The 19485-nt window shown below is 46.6% G+C and overlaps 1 protein-coding gene across 2 annotated transcripts in view; it reads left to right on the top strand.

Moving 5' to 3' along the window:
• The window catches only part of GRIN2C (glutamate ionotropic receptor NMDA type subunit 2C), a 96041-nt gene that overhangs the window by 61074 nt on the left and 15482 nt on the right, over positions 1–19485 (top strand). For both annotated transcript variants that reach the window (XM_079967369.1, XM_079967368.1), the window contains exons 7-8: positions 4644–4797; positions 18741–18866. In XM_079967369.1, the coding sequence (XP_079823495.1) occupies positions 4644–4797; positions 18741–18866 (280 nt within the window). The remainder of the gene's footprint in view (positions 1–4643; positions 4798–18740; positions 18867–19485) is intronic.

The raw sequence follows: 19485 nt of genomic DNA, 5'->3' as shown, positions 1-19485 counted from the left end.
CTCCTGATGCCTCTGTTAGAGTACTGTTTCCCAGACTCATTTTTGGACAACAACTCCCATCATCCCTAGCTAGTAAGACTAGTAGTCAGGGAAGATGGGAATTGTAGTCCGAAAACAGCTGGAGACCCAAGTTTGAGGAAAAAACTGTGTTAAAATGAGAATGGATATAGAGTTGGATCAATCCTTCTTCCCAGAGAATTTTAGGAATTGTAGCTGTTGGAGGGGAATAGGGGTCTCCTAGCAGCTCCCAGCATGCTTAACAAATTATGGCTCCCAGAAGGACTGTTTCCAGTGGTATCATAGTGCTGTAATGTCTGGTGTGAATGTGGCCTCTGTACATCATTTGTTAGAAAAGTTGGTTCCATGGGTTCAGTTTACATTTCTCTAGCTGTTGATCATACATTTTAAACCCCGTCCGTATTTAGATGCCATTTGCAGCATGGATGTTAACAGCCACATCCAGAAAAATCACATGGTGCAGTCCTCCCAGGACTGTTCCTATTCACAATACAAACTGGGGTGGGGAGAGCTATAAGACAGAGCTATTCTGCCTGGCTTTCAATTTGAATTTAGCCTGATCTTTTATTCCCCTTCCTTTCCTCCCCCTCCCCTTTTTATGAAGATTAGCCATTCTGGGATCCCACAGCTAATTCTCCCCCGGTCTCCTCGCTGGCCCAAATAGGTCTAATTTAGCCAGCTAGCCCTGGTGATCATCTAATGTTTATTGGATAGATTTCCCCCCTAAATTGATTTTTGAATTCTGAATTTATTGTCATTCATGTTTTATACTGCATTTCATGCTGTTTTTTCTTGCATCAATTAAGTGTTTTAAATTTGTTGTTAGCCGCCCTGAGCCCGGTTTTCTGAACTGGGAAGGGCGGGGTATAAATAAAAAATTATTTATTTATTTGTATTATATGTAGGAACACTTATGTCACAAATGTCCTGTGAAACAGGAAGGAAGGTTCTAGCCTCCCCTTCTTCCTTATGCCCTTTGTGTGCGGCAGGAGATCTTCAGGTAGAGCAGAAATCAAACGTACAGCTTGGCCAGTGCTGTCATGTCAGAATTTGCAACCAGGGAGAGTCAGTTTTATCTGACCTGTTAGAAAAGGGATGGAAAAATATTGACACATTACACCAGGCACAGCTTTGGTGTGCTCCAGCTGCTTTGGATCAGCCCGGTAAGGAGCCATAAATCCATCTGAACTGGCTGAGTCACCAGAGCAGCACTAAGTGGCCACTGTGTGTGCTGGCAAATACAGCTAAGCAGCCCTAAGAGGGGGGGAAGGCAGTCATTGGCAGCAATGAAATTGGGAGTGGGGTATTAGGCACGCAGCCCCGAATTCTAGCTTGAACGCTCGCTGTTTCTCCATAAGTAGAAACTATTCTCGCTCCAGGATTCCAGCTATTAAAATTTTCCACTAGAGAAAATGGGACAAGACTTCAGAAGAACCGGGAAGCACCTGTGATCTGAAGCTGCCTCAGAAACACATGGCGGGAACAGTTTTTCAAGCGAATCTTTCTGAACTTTCAGTATTGCTAGCTATGGGTATTGTTAGACTTGAGGGGTTTAAGATGCAATGGGAAAAACGAAACAAAACAAACAATTACAGATTGGCAGATACTCATGTTGGAATATTTACAACTACCAAAACTGATGGGAAGAGTTAGAGGAGTATTGAACCAGAAAATATTTGGAGAATATTTAAGGATTATATAAGATCATATTGTACCAACCACACCATATTAGCAGAACTTGAGTGATACTTGTAAACACAACAAATACTGTTTGTGGAGTTGTTGTTTAGTCATTTAGTTGTGTCCGACTCTTCGTGACCCCATGGACCAGAGAACGCCAGGCACTTCTGTCTTCCACTGCCTCCCGCAGTTTGGTCAAACTCATGCTGGTAGCTTCGAGAACACTATCCAACCATCTCGTCCTCTGTCGTCCCCTTCTCCTTGTGCCCTCCATCTTTCCCAACATCAGAGTCTTTTCCAGGGAGTCTTCTCTTCTCATGAGGTGGCCAAAGTGTTGGAGCCTCAGCTTCACGATCTGTCCTTCCAGTGAGCACTCAGGGCTGATTTCCTTAAGAATGGATAGGTTTGATCTTCTTGCAGTCCATGGGACTCTCAAGAGTCTCCTCCAGCACCATAATTCAAAAGCATCAATTCTTTGGCGACCAGCCTTTTTTATGGTCCAGCTCTCACTTCCATTTGTGGAGTAGATGGGAACAATATTAAAGAATATAAAACTGTGCAGAAAAAACGACAGTATAAACAGTACAATGAGAATGATTGGAAGACTCGTTTTGTCAGAAGTCTTTTATTTAAGTATTTTGTCAGAAGTCTTTTATTTAAGTGTTTATTTAAGTATTAGGAATGTTTTTTATGCACGTAAATCTGCTTTTTCTGCTTTCTTTTTTCTGTATTTTCTTTTTTCTTAATTGTTTTTTCTTTAATTTTCTTTTTGTAGTATGAGATTGTAAATTCTTTCTAAATTCTTTGTATATGTGTGTAATTTAAATTAATAAAGATTTTTTTTTTAAAAAAAAAGATGCAGTGGGGTGGGGAGGAACCTCCACAAGGTATTGAATTTAGCAAGTTGTGGCATAATGTTGCTGGCCCTATTCAGCCTCTTCTCAACCCTTGCCTTTTGGGGTGGGCCAAGAAGGAAGCAGGATCGGCGGCAGCAGCACCACCAGCACAGACCGTGTGCAAATGGGGGAGGAGCCAGTTGAGGCAGAGCCGGCCCTACCATGCCACAAGGGGGAAGTGGCCCTGCTTAAGGTGTCCCCCCGTGGGAGGATAGATGAAGGCAGGGTGTGCAAACGATACAGTGAGGCTTTCTTATTGGCTGCAGTTGTGGAGGGTCTCCATTTGAACTCCAGACTGAGAAATGTCTTGGGCTGCCACTGTCTTTTGCTGAGGGAGGAAAGGATTACTGCTCAGACAAGTTGCAGATTATAGCAGGGTCCACACTTGAGATTGAACTGAAGGTTGCAGGTTCAATTGTTGTAGATCCTGAACTTTTGAATTGGCACGAATTTTCATCCCGCCTTAACTACCCCAGCCCTGCATTTACAGCCTCATTTCCTCACTGCCACTATTTGGCTCTAATGCTTTCTTTGCCTTAGGTCTTTCTCCATCATCAACATCATCGTCTGTTGCAGGCAGTGTGTGCTGTGAATGTGAGTCTCTGTGCTGCGAGAGTTTGGGGTCATGTCATTCATTCATTCACAGGGCTATTACTGACTCACCCGCAGTTAGCTGCCCCCTCTGACCTGACTCGCCACCAGCTCCCCTGGTTCTGGGGAGAAGCATCTGAGCCTGGTCGAAAGGATCCCTACACTAAGTGGTCTCGAGAGCAGAGGCTGTGCAGGCGGGGAGTACAAAGAACCTTTATATAGCCACAGCAATGTCATTTCTCCTGCCTAGGTCGCAAGAGTGGAACAAAGCATAATCAGATGTTCCCAAGGCAGACAGAGCAATATTAAAGACAAGATGATATTTCTGACAGGAAGGGTAGAAGGACAGTGAACCTGACATCCATATAAAAATGCTGTGCAAACAGAAGTTTGGTGTCTTGGGAGGGAGGGTGCGCACTGCCAACTTACTATGGGCCATGAGGACAAGGAGCCAACGCAGACAATGCTAGGCATTTTGCACGTGGAAATCTGCCATATTTGGGAGGCATCTATGTTAGAACCATTCCCCCTTATTCTTTAGTTTCCTATAGCCAATAGTGTGTTTGTGTGATCTGTCTGTTGCCCTGTCCCAGCTCCTGCCAACCCAGCAGTTTGAAAGCACACCAGTGCAAGTAGATGAATAGGTACCGCTACGGCGGGAAGGTAAACAGTATTTCCGTGTGCTCTGGCTTCCGTCATGGTGTTCCATTGCGCCAGAAGCGGTTTAGTCATGCTGGCCACATGACCTGGAAAGCTGTCTGTGGACAAACGCCGGCTCCCTCGGCCTGGAAGCGAGATGAGCGCCACAACCCCATAGTCGCCTTTGACTGGACTTAACCGTCCAGGGGTCCTTTACCTTTACCACTAGTACATTCATGCAGATAGGTTGTCCAGGGAGCAATTCTATATACATTTCCTTAGGGCAGTGGTTCTCAACCTGTGGGCCCCCAGATGTTGTTGGACTACAACTCCCATCATTCCTAGCCAGCATGACCAGTGGTCAGGGATGATGGGAGTTGTAGTCCAACAACGTCTGGGGACCCACAGGTTGAGAACCACTGCCTTAGGGTAAGTCCCACTGTGTTCAGTGAGGCTTACTCCTATAGGAAGCTGCCTTATCCGTGTCAGACCATTGGTCCATCTAATTCAGTGACTGACAGTGGTTCTCCAAGGTGATTTCAGGCAGGCTTCTTTGCCAGCCCTACTTGGAGAGCCAATAGGGATTTAACCTGGGATATTTTGCATGCAAAGCGGATGATACCACTGAGCTATGGCCCTTGTCAGACGTGTGTGTATAAGGTTGCAGCCTCTTCCGCTTGTTAGAGATGCATCACAAGATAGGGAAAGGATCAATGAGTGCAAGATGCTCTGCTCAGTTTGTGTGCAGCTGGCTCTGCTGTGGTGTTTTGTGTGCGCGTGGTGGTGGGGATTTATTCCTGTCGTTTCATTCTTTTCTAGGTGTATTACAAGCGAGCAGACATGGCCATTGGGTCCCTCACCATCAATGAGGAGCGCTCACAAATTGTGGATTTCTCTGTGCCCTTTGTGGAGACCGGCATCAGCGTCATGGTAGCAAGAAGCAATGGGACCGTCTCGCCTTCTGCTTTTCTAGGTATGAGCTAATGCCGATAGCACTGAATAAGAGGGACTTGCTATAAGTTGTTGCTGCAGAATGGGGTGCCCTTGTTCACTGTTTCAGCCAGCCATGCCTTTTGCCATCATATTCTGTTCCTTTCTCTCTCCCCCCCCCCCGCCACCCACAAGTGTCCTGTAGCCACTGAACATACTCGTTCTTCATTTGGCTTTGAGGTGCTGCTGGTGGTGGAGTCCCGTCCCGTCCCCGTCCCCTCCAAGTTTATTTTTAAAGATGTATTGTGCTTCTATAAACCTCAGTGCCCCCCGCTCCAGGCTTCTATTGCCTCCTCCCTGTGTGCAGATGATGCTGTTTTGGCTGTACAGTAGAACCTCTACTTACAACTGCCTCTACTTGGGCCCAATCCAAGTTGTGACTGCAGCAAACCCGGAAGTAAATACTGGGTTTGCCGCGATTTGCGCATGCGCAGAAGCAGCTGCCACCGTCTGCACAGGAACGTGCTGCCGCCAAATGCACTTGTGCACAACGGCACTTCTACCAGCGACCCGGATCGACTTACGGATGGACCTCTGGAACTGATTACTTCTGTAAGTAGAGGTTCCACTGTATAAGGATTGGCCCTCACCTCCAATCATCACAAATAGATGAGAGGGTTTGCTGATAATGTGTGCTAGGGAGAATTGAGCACTTTTATAACTGCCTAGATATTTGGGGTGCTAACATTCAATTGTGGCTGTGCATAATGCTACCCGATTTCAATTTTCAAGCTGAAAACTATGATTTGTGGGAGAATAGAAATACTTCCAAAAGGAACACTTCGCATGACCGGTCGATTTCATAACATTGTTTGGTGTTGTTTCCCTTGGTTAATGTTGAATCTAAGCTGTTTTTTCATTGGCTGATTGTGGAAGCGGTGATATGGGTGATTCCCAACAGTTGGGGAGCATGTAATGAACATGTAATGAGTGACATCAAACGATAAATTTCTAATGAGATGATGCAACCGAGGGCAGGTAAAGGTTGTGGAGGGAGTGGAGAAGAAGAGAGGACAATGTAAATTGTAAAAGAATGGAGCCTCAACTTCAAAAAGAGGGGCGTTTATCGTTTCAAAAGTTCTTATAAAATGCTGTGCCGCTTTGCCTTGAACCAGAAAATTGGGCAACCAATTAAGAGATTAATGAATTGGGCTGATACAAACAGGAAAGAACTGAGAGAACAGAGGCTGTGGGTGACCTGGGAAGATCTTGTCATGAAGTGATAGCTTGAGAAGTTAAGGTGAGCAGTAGGTAAAAGAACAATGAGCATGAAATAATGTGTTGCTTTGGGAACTGACAGGAAAAGTCACATGTTTGGAAATGCTAAAGGGAAAGGGTATCAAGGAAGGTTGGCAGCAAAGAGATACCATCAGATGTACAGTTGCCAGCGATTCCCCTTCCAACACCAAGGAAATATAGCAGGGCTCGGAAGAGGCTGAGCTGTCAAGATATATGATATTAATTACACCCCCTTATCTATTAACATGAGTTTATTCCATCAGTGGAGGAAACTAGCTTAGTCTGGCATGATTTGTTCTTAACAAATTCATGCTGATCTCTGGTAATCACCCTGTGTTGTCCTAGAGTCTTAGAGATGTATTGCTTCATTATCTGTTCTGATATGTTTCCAGAGACTTAAAGCGCCAGTACATCCTCTCGTGTCCCTTTCGTTTCTTTTGGAAAAATTTGACCTTTTCCCAGTGGAGTCTCATTCACCTTTCAAAATCTGCTGATAGACCAGAGTTCTCCAGAGAGATTGTAGAAACTTCATTGTGATCTTCTCAAAGGCCCTCAGCAACATTTGACACACACACCCCAGCTCCCACACTGCCTTCCCAAAGCCAGGTAAACAAGGCGCTGGGCTTTGGGAAGAAGGCATGAGGGCTCTGACATGGTCCTAGATCTCTCCCACCAACCTCCCAAAGCCTGGTTAGTGATCTCCCAGATTTGGGAAGGAGATGGGAGGGCTCTCGGATCCTGTCAGAGCCTTGCAACCCCTTCCCAAAGCCTGGTGCCTCACTTAGTCAGCTTTAGAAAGGCAGTGCAAGGGCGTGTTTCAAATTTGGGCCTTGTGGTGTGTGGCCTGCAGGTTCTGTGTTGAAGTGTTCTTGCGGCGCACTTGGTATGAAAAGTTGGGCTGCCCAGCTGCAGAGCAAAGCAGTAAAGCAAGTTCATCAACGGTTTTATAGTGTACTCAGTGCTTCTTGGATGAAATGTACTGTAGGATAAAAATTTATTGCTCTAATGATGTCTCCTGACTGATGGGCGCTCTGTTGATGCATTGCTACCAAATGCATCAATTACTTGGTGGCGTCCATAGAGTAGTTTGGGACAGATACAGTGTGGGAGGCGGCACTTAAGTTTTAAACTTGCGTGTTGGATTAGCAGCGTTAAGAGTTCATTTCCTACTTAAAGTATCATTTTTTTTATCATGGGCCAATTAGCTTGCTAGCACTCCCCTCTGGCAAGCTCTTTCATCTGTTTAGTGCTGGATAGCTTGAGAATTGTGCTGAAGCCAGCCGTATAGCTTCAGTTTATACTGCACCCGTGGTTCCCAGAATCTCCCGTGTCCTTCCTTTTGTTTATTGTGGTCTAAATTCCTTACATCATCCCCACACTGTAGAAAGTCTAGCATAATACGGTCTCTGCATATTAAATATAGCAGCCCTTGGTGGTGGCGACTGTTTTATTGGGTAATTTGCTTGCAACCCCTGTTTACAAGGATGTGGATGTATTGTTATGGCTATTAACCAGCCATTCCTTTGTCGGGGAGATGGCTGGTTAATAGCCTAGGATAGCTGGTAGTTGTCTTTTAATGGGAGCTAATCATTAGGCAGACTCCTGATGTAGAGATCTCTCCAAAAAAGTTTCAAATAGAGGATGGCTTGGAAAGTGAAGTTATCTCCCTTCCTGCAGCCAAAGCTGGTGTAAGGTGCATGTGTGTAGCGAGATAGAGTCAGTCTGCATGGAATTGCAATTGTCTTTCCATATGCCAGGCAGTGGTCTAAACCACTGAGCCTTTTGGGCTTGCCAATCAGAAGGTCGGCAGTTCGAATCCCTGCAATGGAGTGAGCTCCCATTGCTCTGTTCCAGCTCCTGCCAACCTAGCAGTTTGAAAGCACGCTAGTGCAAGTAGATAAACAGGTACCACTACGGCAGGGAGGTAAACAATGTCTCTGTGCGCTCTGGTTTCCATCACGGTGTTCTGTTGCGCTAGAAGCGGTTTAGTCATGCTGGCCACATGACCCCGAAAATTGACTGTGGACCAACGCTGGCTCCCTTGGCCTGAAAGCAAGTTGAGCACTGCATCCCATAGTCGCCTTTGACTGGACTTAACCGTCCAGGAGTCCTATACCTTTTACCTTTTGACTATGTTCCTGCGTCTGTCTAGATTACACTGTGTTCCCCCTATGTTAGTAGCCGCAATGTAGCTCAGTGGTCAGGGAAGGAGCAGGCCATTTGTTTACTTTTCCTCCCAATCAGATTTGTTTGTGTGTGTGTGTGTGTTTAATCACTTTTTTTAAATGCTCCTGCTCAAGTACTTCAGTAATATCAAATAATCTTTTGAAGCATTTTAAAGTCAAATAGAGGGGCAGAGGCATAAAAATGGTAGCAGTACCGCAGCAATAGAGTTCTGATTGCACGAAAGGATGATTGTAGGTGCGCTTGAACACATCATAGGCTCATTTGAAACGGCGGCTGCACATACACAATGATGATGATGATAATTTTACTATTTGTATTCCGCCCATCTGACTGGGTTGCCCCAGCCACTCTGCGCAATTTCCAGCATATACAGAAACATAATAAAACATAGAGATATTAAAAGCTCCCCTATACAGTGGTACCTTGGGTTAAGAACTTAATTCGTTCCGGAGGTCTGTTCTTAACCTGAAACTGTTCTTAACCTGAAGCACCACTTTAGCTAATGGGGTCTGCCACTGCACCGCTGTCGTGCGATTTCTGTTCTCATCCTGAAGCAAAGTTCTTAACCCAAGGTACTATTTCTGGGTTAGCGGAGTCTGTAACGTGAAGTGTCTGTAACCTGAAGCGTCTGTAACCCGAAGTACGACTATACCATACATCTAAAACAGGTGACTTCCTTGAAGAATGATGGGAAATGGTAGCTTACACCTCACAGAGCTACAGGCCCCCAGCACCCTCAACAAACTACAGTCCCAGGGTTCTTTGGGGAATGTCATGTGCTTTAAATGTATGGTGTGTGTGCAGCCAATGAAGTGCAGGCCCCTTGGGCAGGGGCAGAGCCTGCTGCCACATGGTCACCTCCATGAGTTGTGTTGTTTATCCATGGGTGTGTCATAGCTGAAAAGGGCTTTCTCCTTTTCCCACTTGGGAGTTGAAAGATATGGACAAAACCAGACGCTTTGGTTCTAGCTTGTTATATCGCAGAATTTATTGTTTGCCCTCGAAGGAAGGGATGCATTTCCTTCCACTCTACGGAGCTCCCTTGGAAACGAATTGCTCAGTGCCAGGTGAGGACACTGACTTCTCATAGGCTCCCATTAAAGCCCCTCCGAGGCAGGCAGGGCTTCCTGAGATGCTGCCCCTCCTCCTTCCTGTTGTGAAACAAAAGCTGTCACTTCCTTTCTTGTGTTTCTCTGGCACCAACCGTCATCTATGCCGAAAGCTGAAGGCACTAAAATAAACAACCAAATAAACAACAGGGAGGCAGAATTATCGCTGCAATCAGTCGAGGGGGGTCATATCAGGCTCTCTCTTGGAACGGCAAACACATAATTACGGAAACAAAAGGGAATCTTTGTTGAAGATTAGTGAAAACAATATCCATTGGGAAGATAAATTAATGTAGCTATGCATCTGCAAGAGCCTTGCGTGAAATATTACCGTAGCTTTTTAGCTATGTTGAGTGAGTGCTGGCAAATGTTTATGTGCAAGAAAGGTGGTAGCCTGTCTTCTGTCAGTTGCTGGATCTGAAAAAGAGGCACACGTATTACGTTACACGAGTTAGCACCTCGCAGTATGGTGCTGAGCAAGTGAGCTACATCTTCCGGGCGTGGGGTGGGGGGGATCCAACGTCACGCTGTTGTACTTTGGAAAGCTTTGAAATGCCATCCTTGATGCACAACAGCTGTGTTTTGCCTTTTGACACGGCAAGTGATTGATTGGTCTAGTATTTCAAATAGAAGCTTGTTTAACAGTCGGGGGGAATCTATTACACCTCATGAGAGAGGAGCCGTTTCGCAGAAAGGCAGGCAGTGGCTGATTCCTGGGGAAGTGGAGATTTGTTGAGTCCACTAGAGGATCAAGTGCAAGTTCAGTTTAAAGGAGCATCCAGTACTCCTAGGGAGAAAAGCAGTAGCACACCGATGGCATACGCTTAGCAGGGAGTAAGTGCATTCGGAAATCAAGAGGGTACCATTTTGCCTACTGTTTTACAGGTGGGGATCGCTGCCCAAAGGCACAAGTACTATCAAAAACCCATCCGGCAGGGATTTGGAAAGTTGATAGTATTGACCAACAGATGTGCATTTGCTCAGTGAACCAGCATCATCCCATGGCTCTGAGCCGAGTTCCCTTGTGCCTTCAGTGTGGGTGGAAGCAGCCCATTGCATGCCTGGTCCACAGCTAGAATATTAAAATGGAATAGAGGCAGGAAGCTGTTTTTTAAGGGCAGTAGTGGCTGGTGGAATGGAGCAGCATTGCTTACCATTGCAGAGGGTGCCGCTGGTAACTGAGATGGGGGAGGCAGTGGGGTGGCTGGCATGATGTGGGTGCAGTGCTGGAGCCTGTCCATTTGCTCCAACTTTGCTCCAGCCTCCATGCCAGCTCCCCTCTGGTAGTGACCTCTGCCAGCCTTTACTGGTTAAGGGTAAGCGTGGCATGTAGAAGTGTACAGTGGTACCTTGGGTTAAGTACTTAATTCGTTCCGGAGGTCCGTTCTTAACCTGAAACTGTTTTTAACCTGAGGTACCACTTTAGCTAATGGGGCCTCCCGCTGCTGCCACGCTGCCGAAGCACGATTTCTGTTCTCATCCTGAAGCAAAGTTCTTAACCCGAGGTACTATTTCTGGGTTAGCAGAGTCTATAACCTGAAGCGTATGTAACCTGAGGTTCCACTGTACCCCACTTTAGAGGAATATGTACTTTATTTTATTTTTTTAAAAAAAGAGGAGAGGGCTTGTCAGAAACCTCTCTCGGAACCTCTTACTTACCGTTCAGAAAAATAAAAGATTCAGACATTTTAAAAATTCCTCTAGGACAAAGACACTTCTCTGATCTGAATTTTAAAAAAACACACACACATGCACAAAAACCTGGGAGATTCTACATGCCAGATCCTCTTAGCATCACAGAACAGAGTGGCTGCCTCTTGCATTCACAGTCCCCCTGGTACACAGTAATTACCTGTACTATAGTTATCATATAACATGTGTGTGTGTGTGTGTGTGTGTGTGTGTACCCACACATTTTGGACTGGGAACCTGAAGTGATCATCTCTAAAGCCTTTCGGAAGCCATAGAAATACTGGAGCAACTCAAAACAAAAAAGGCTCTTAAGAATGGGGAGAACATAAAGGCAAGAAGAGGGAGCTACCTGCTCCCATCTAACCATCTGGATGAAGGGCAGGGTGGTGGGGGCAAAACTAAGCCCAGAGAAAATTAGGGGCCATTCCTGCTGTTGTTCTTGGATTCCCACCCAGCGCTGCTTTCTTTTCTGGATCTTCTCTCTTTCTCATCTGCCTCAACATGCTAATGAAATGCATCTGATGCCATCAGATAAAGTTTTTGTCCTCCTTGACAGGGAAGGACAAGCTGACAAATGGGCCTCGGTTGCTGTATTTTGAGGACCTGAATTAATCCCATCCTTCAGTCTGCCCTTTAACGCTGGAGCTCTATCTCTCAGTCTGCTGCTGTCGTCAGACAACTGCTTGGGCTCTCTGTTTGCTCCTCTTCCCCTCCTCTCCCCCCTGTGTTGCTCTCTTCCTCAGTGTGGTCACGTCCACACGGCTCCTGCTTAGAGGAAGAGATGTGGTGTCTCAGCACAAGCCAGTCCTCGCAGTATACGCAAGCAGGGGAACCTCGGCCTCAGCTGGCATTCCCCCAACCTCATCCCACACTGAGTGATAACCAAAAGAGCAGCAGAGTATGTGCATCTGGCTTCCTCCACCTCCGACCCTTTAAAAGCAGCTTTGCGGGCACCTAGGGCCCTACAGGACGCGGGTGGCGCTGTGGGTAAAACCTCAGCGCCTAGGGCTTGCCGATCGCATGGTCGGCGGTTCGAATCCCCGCGGCGGGGTGAGCTCCCGTCTTTCGGTCCCAGCTCCTGCCCACCTAGCAGTTCAAAAGCACCCCTAAGTGCAAGTAGATAAATAGGTACCGCTTTATAGCGGGAAGGTAAACGGGGTTTCCGTGTGCTGCACTGGCTCGCCAGAGCAGCTTTATCACGCTGGCCACGTGACCCGGAAGTGTCTCCGGACAGCGCTGGCCCCCGGCCTCTTAAATGAGATGGGCGCACAACCCTAGAGTTGGACACGACTGGCCCGTACGGGCAGGGGTACCTTTACCTTTAGGGCCCTACAGAGGGACACGGGTGGTGCTGTGGGTTAAACCACAGAGCCTAGGACTTGCCAGTCAGAAGGTCGGTGGTTCGAATCCCCGCGACGGGGTGAGCTCCCGTTGCTCGGTCCCTGCTCCTGCCAACCTAGCAGTTCGAAAGCACGAAGTGCAAGTAGATAAATAGGTACCACTCCGGCGGGAAGGTAAAGGGCGTTTCTGTGTGCTGCTCTGGTTTGCCAGAAGCAGCTTAGTCATGCTGGCCACATGACCCAGAAGCTGAACACCGGCTCCCTTGGCCAATAAAGCGAGATGAGCGCCGCAACCCCCGAGTTAGCCACAACTGGCTAGGGCCCTACAGGACGCGGGTGGCACTGTGGGTCAGGGGTCCTTTTACCTTTACTAGGGCCCTGCAGATGTTGTTGGACTGTAGCTGCCATCCTCCCTGACCATGCTGGTTGGGGCTGAAGGGAACTTGTTTATTTGCAGATATTTCTGTCCTCCAACATGAAGGGGGGGGGGGAATGGTGGTGAAGAGCATACAATCAACAAGGAAGTTACATTAATAAAAGTTCCAAATGCATCACAGATTAATACATCGGCACAGCTGGATCACCCATCAGAGGAATTCTGAGTGAACAGAGGAGTTTTAAGCAGGTGCCTAAATGTCAGGAGATGCCTGCCTGGTGTTCATTTGAGAGCACACACCAAAGGGGAGATGCCGCCATTTCAAAGACCCTGGATCTTTGTGGACTTAAGACAAAGCTCAGGAGCAAATGGCACTACAGTGGTACCTCAGGTTAAGAGCTTAATTCGTTCTGGAGATCTGTTCTTAACCTGAAACTGTTCTTAACCTGAGGTACCACTTTAGCTAATGGGGCCTCCCGCGGCTGCCATGCGATTTCTGTTCTCATCCTGAGGTAAAGTTCTTAACCCGAGGTACTATTTCTGGGTTAGGGGAGTCTGTAACCTGAAGCGTCTGTAACCCGAGGTACCACTGTACTAAGGAGTGTCTCTCTCGAGAATTGAGGTGTCCAGGCAGGATTACAAGGTAACTTGATCCCAAGCTGTTTAGGGCTATATGGTAATAGTAAGACCTTAATGACGGCACATTCTGAGGAAGCTCTACAGAGACTTGTCCACCATTTTGCCCAAGCCTGCAGGGAGTTCAGTCTTACCATCAGCCTGATGACCTCCAACATCCTGGGTCTGGATATCACCAGTAATAATAATAATAATAATAATAATAATAATAATAAATTTTTTTATTTATATCCCGCCCTCCCTAGCCGAAGCCGGGCTCAGGGCGGCTAACAACAATAAAACACTACAAAAGTACAGCACAAACAACACTCTAAAATCATTCATTATAAAATTGCTGACCACACACTCAAGGTGGTAGATGAGTTTGTCTGCTTGGGTTCCACCCTAACCAGCATCCTCTCCATTGACACTGAGCTGGACAAGCATATTGGCGGTACAGCTACGGTAATGGCTCACCTCTCCAAAAGGGGATGGGTGAATGCGATACTAATGTCTCATACTGTGATGAAGGTCTGCCAGGCTTGAGTGCTGAACATGCTGCTTCATGAAAGTGAGTTGTGGGCAACTTACAACTTCCAGGAACGATGCCTCAGTGTGCTGCATCAGGAGGATTTTGGGAAGAAGAATATTTTTTGTCACTACACCACCTGTGTGCAGTGAAATTAAATGACCCCCCCCCCATACACTCAGTCTTGTTCGCGCTCTGTGTGCTTGTCGGAATTGTCAATTGCACCACTATTTTTTTCCATTCAGCAGCCCAACAGCCCACGGATAAAAACTGTTCTTTAACCTGTTGGTGTGGCTGACTATATTTCTGTATCTCCTGCCCAAAGAGGTGCTGGCCAGGGTGTGAGTTGTTCCTAAGAATTTTCCTTGCTCTCCTGAGACAGTGGTCTCCCACAATGTCATCTAGTGAACTCCGGGGACAGCCCATGATATCATGTGCTGTATTCACCACCATATCAAATGGCAGGACAGAATTCCAGACAAATGTGTGCTCTCCCGAGCCCAGCATGTTCGCACTCCTGTCCCAGTGACATCTACATTGGCTTGGTCATGTCCACAGAATGGAATCCCCAAAGACATGCTCTACGGGGAGCTGGCTTCAGGCACCAAGCCCGTTGGCAGACCAACGCTGTGTTACAAAGATGTCTGCAAACGCGGCAGCGTCAACCATGGGAATCCCAATCGCAGTGCCTGGAGACGGCCAGTCAGGTCGTGCATCCTTACCAGTGACCAGAGGAGGAATGTTTGGTGGGAGGAGCGCAGACAGAAGAAACGGCATGGTGCCTCTGCAGCAGCACAACTGGATGCCTTCACCTGCCCCAGCTGCAACAAAACATGTCTCTCCCCTATCGGTCTCTACAGCCACAGCAGGCGCTGTAACCTTCCAACGAACAGTTGGACTTCACCCCCAAAGGAGCACTCCTCCATTGTCTCCCGAGATAGACAGATGCCAGCAACTTAGTGTTTTTTACCTTGGTGTTTTTGCATCCAGTCACGAGTCCAATTGCTGCATCGCCACGCCTAATGGGGAGCCTGTGTCTCTCCATATGCTGCTGGACTTTGACTCCCATTGGCAGGGCCAACAGTCGGGGTTGATGGGAGTTGTAGTCCGGTAATCTCTGGAAGGCCACAGTTCCCTCACTGCTGACCAAGCACTGATGAAAAAGACATTGAGAACACTGGTTAACCTGTGGCAAAGACACAGGGAAACCATTAATCAAGCCACCTGCATGCACTCACTTCTCTTTTGACTCTCCTGGTGCGCAGAAACAGGTTCTCTCACCCAGGGGCAGAAACAGCTTCTTTCTCCGACTGCAGGTCACAGGCAAAAGTGTTCATTAAACCCATTTTCCAATAACCAGAGCCTGAAAAGCAGGGCAGGGGGAGAGCCGAATCCTACAAAACTTACACGCACAACTCAGGGATGTTGTAGTCCACTGACATCTGGGAGACTACAGGTTCTCCACTCCTGCTTTAGAACTAGGTGGAAAATGTAGTAGCTACAGCTTCATTTGTTTCTTCTCTGCCCTTTACAACCTTTTCATGCCCCCCCTCCATGCTGGACCTGCAGGGCAGGGGGCTTCCGATGCAACTTTTTCAGTCCTTAAAGAGGTAGAGCAAATCACCAGGTTGTAACCTTGCAACTGATCTTCTTGTAATACGTGCGTGTGCATCAAAAATTCATAAACGAAATAGAAGAGTTACATCAGAGTAATTACTAACAGAATGAGATGCCTTTATAATATGTTTTTCCTCTTTCTGTGTAATTAAGCACATCTGTAAGATGCGCCAGAAGCTTGGAGATTTCCTGTATACTTCATCATCGTATTACAATTTGTACTTATAGTTTCCCTCCCACTATCTGCATAAGGAATTTGATAAATATTGCTGCCCCAAAATTACCTTTAAAGACATTGTGGTGGATTTTGTTTTTCTTTCTTTGCTCACAAAATACCAGCCCCGGATGGGAAAATATTTCATACACTGAAGCAACTGGTCACGGGGTTGGTATTTCCCATTATTCTCTGCCTCAGCCCGGCAAAGCACATTCTGTTCATACACCTTGGTGTGCAAAACCGCATTTGACAGGTGAAGGGAAAACCATATTAATTTTTCTCTTCTGATAAAGGCAGACAAGTAGCTTTGGGGTGTGTTGTGTTGAAAAATATCCCGTTGACTTGAGAGCCTGTTCATTCTTACAGCTTTAAAATGTGGCTTAGGGTTCCTAAATGCTCCTGAAAATGCTTCAACCTTAGTTTTGGGAATAGTAATATTTACTGACAGTCCTGCACAGTGGGCCCATCTTCCTAACACCCCCCCCACCCTTCACAGAAGAGATTTTCTCACCAAGAGGTTACCTTGCAGAGAAACATTGAAGCTTTTGGTTCAATAGAGATTTTCAAGTAAAGACTACCATTCCATTATGCTTCAGAGGGGGAAATAAATAAAGATCTGGCCTAATTTGGAACTATTATTATTATTATTATTACTATTTTGTATTAAATTTGTATTCTGCCCTTAATCAAAGATCCCAGGGTGGTTCACAACAGAAAAATACTGAATGAGAATACAAAATGCACAATAAAACAAAGACAGAAACAAACCCCAAACTCACCTTCCACAAATACATTTAAAAAACCATTGAATGTTAATCAGCCGAATACCTGGTTGAAGAGAAACATTTTCACCTGGTGCCTAAAGGTGAAGGAGGTAAGCCTCCTTGGGGAGAGCATTTCACACAGAGGAAGCCACTGTAGAAAAGGCCTGTTCTTTTTTTTTTTGCCACTCTCCAGACCTCTCTTGGAGGTGGCACACAAAGAAGGGCCTTAGATGATGATCGCAGGGTCTGGGTCCGTTCATATGGGGAGAGGATTCCCGCTGACTCTCTAGGACATACCTGATGGACATTAGTTGCACACTCTATGGTATCTGCTGCAACCAATGAATGCAGCAAATGGGTGCTTTAGTTGAGATTCCAGCATTGCAGGGGGTTGGACTAGATGACCCTTGGGATCCCTTCCAACACTGATTCTATAAGAGGCACACACAACCACCAAATTTCTTACTCATGTCTGTCTACTGACAGCACTGGGGAGAGAGAAAATAAATGTCCTGTAGAGATGGGGAATGAACAGCCTTTTCCAGCTTGATAAGGACATCTTCCAAGGTCTTGGGTGTCACCTTAATTTCCTTTGCTTTGTTGTCAGAACCATTGCTGTGGATGATGCAAGTGTTTGTGTGGTGTGGTGCTATGGAAAGGTTACATAAATTTTAGTGAAGTTGACTCTTTAAGCACCTATCACCAGGGGTAGTTGTACTACTCTAATTCTTTCCATACCTGATGCTTCTCTCCCTGCTAAATGAAAGGGCCTCCAGTAGAAGACTCTGCCTGCCTCCCTGTCTTCATTCAGATATTTAATGAACTCGCATAGATTGGGGACAGAGTTTCCCCCCGCCCCCATTGAGTACCTAGGGCAACAGCAGCAGCATATTGTCTTAAAACAGCTCCTGTGTCTCTTGGGCTGTAATTGGGTGCAGAGGAATGGTAGGAGGAACCAGCTGGGGGACCCTCAAGGGAAGAAGACTCAGCGCCAGGGGATTGGTGGTGGGATGATGATGAGTGGTCAAAAGGAGAAGACTGGGAGTAGGAGGCTTTGGAAGCTAAAGAGGCAACAAGGCTAAGTGAGCTGGGAGAATCTGTGTCAGAGGGAAGTCCAGGATCAGAGGCAGAAGCTGAAGCAGGCGAGTGGGATGAGGGAGGACAAGAGGCAGAGAGATGAGTCAAGCTGGTGTCTTGTTCTCCTGCTGTGAAAAGCTCCCCTCCCTCCTTGTCTACAAGAACTAGAAGGGGCATGAAAAGGGTGGAGGAGAGGTTGGCTTCACACCGGCGCAGTCTCTGATTGCTTGGAAAAAGCCCTGGAGAGGAGGGAACTTTGATGACTGTGGGTAGACAGGGACTTTCGGTCTCAGCACATGATCCATGGGGCTAAGCTGCTGTGCTCATTAGGCCTGACACTGCACCAAGTCTGTGCAGACTGTGTTCTGACTAATGAAGACTCAACTCCAGCTTGAGCTGTGTTATTTACTGCTGGCCTACTCATAATATGGGCTCTTGTAAGTCCTGCATGGTGTTTGATACTGGTGCTGGGGTGCACTTCAACAGTGCCACCACAGCAGCCAATATGTACCCATACCTGTTATCAGCATTGCTACACACACAATCACCGTTCTTTCCATTTTCAGTGCTCAGACTGACACTGAAAGGGAGTCAGGAAGCTCAGGGGAATCCCACTTCACAGAAGTATTTAGAGAAAAAAGAGAGAAGAGTGGGGAGCCCCACAAAACAGCCCAAGGGGGACCAAGCATACTCAGAGGCCACTGAATGATGACAGACTGTTTGGTTTGGGGAGAGGAGGAGAGGATGAAAATGAGTCTTCCTCTCTGTAATGTTTCGTTGCAGGTCTCACAGGTTCTCTGTGCTTCTGACGTTTGGGGTGTTAATGTAGCCATAGCAGAATCAAACCATGGAGAAGAGGGTGGCAATATTGGGGAGGGTGTGGCGGGTTGTCTGGTGCAGTGAATGGAAGCACTCCCTGCTGCAACAATTCATTGCAAATCACACTCGCAACTCCTTTTGTCACACGCAAAGAATGAGCACAATAGAGGTGCATTTCACAGCATATGTTGTTGACTTCAGCAGGCATTGAATTCAAGTCTCCCACTGTCTATCAGACCATCTTTTCTCTCTATCAATGGGCAGGGAGGGGGTGTTTGTAGCATCAATGGGTGACTCTTAAACTGTCACTTGCCCTGGGCTGACTGGCTTCCTCTTGTCTTCTAGAACCCTACAGTCCAGCCGTGTGGGTGATGATGTTTGTGATGTGTCTCACTGTCGTTGCCATCACAGTCTTCATGTTTGAATATTTCAGCCCTGTTGGATACAACCAGAATTTAACCAGTGGCAAAAGTAAGTAAGTTTCCAAAATTGCACACAGCAAGTGAGCCTTAATTTTTTGGTGGGGGCAAAGACAAAAAGCAGGATGTAATAAGCGTGAGCCACCCTGCTATTATACACGCCACATTTAAACAGTTGCAAAAGATAAACAATTCTCAGCATCTCATCGAAAGCATTGACCTTTGGAAAGAGAGCCCGTGGCAATCTCCAGCAGGTGGGATTTCTCTGCCTCCCCACCACAAGAGTCCCATGGCATTCCAGTTTCTGGTGTAAGGATTCCTCCATTTATTTACGGTACTTACTTTAGTTATGGCATTTCCAGACATCTCCTTTACCCAGCAAAACCAGGGTGCAGTACAGCACTCTGTGGCGACCCAACGATATTTATTTCTTTATGGTCGCCATCTTTTTCACACCACCAGCACCGATAACATTTCCATGTGCACACATAAACCCCAAACAAGAGAACGGAAATGTGGCAAATGAGACTGGTAAAGATCTCTGTCAAAATATGTGCCGTTGTTAAATATTTAAGACCTGCCAGACATTTTCTGCAGTTCGTGACAAAATCTGGAAAAACAACCCTTTAGATTTTAGGAGAGCAAACTGAAAAGCACCCAAAATGCCCATT

The sequence above is a fragment of the Podarcis cretensis genome (genome assembly GCF_951804945.1).
Source record: "Podarcis cretensis genome assembly, chromosome: 2".
NCBI classification, from domain to species: Eukaryota; Metazoa; Chordata; class Lepidosauria; order Squamata; family Lacertidae; genus Podarcis; species Podarcis cretensis.
Note: the sequence above shows the minus strand (reverse complement) of the source record. Positions and strands in the feature narration are given on the sequence as shown.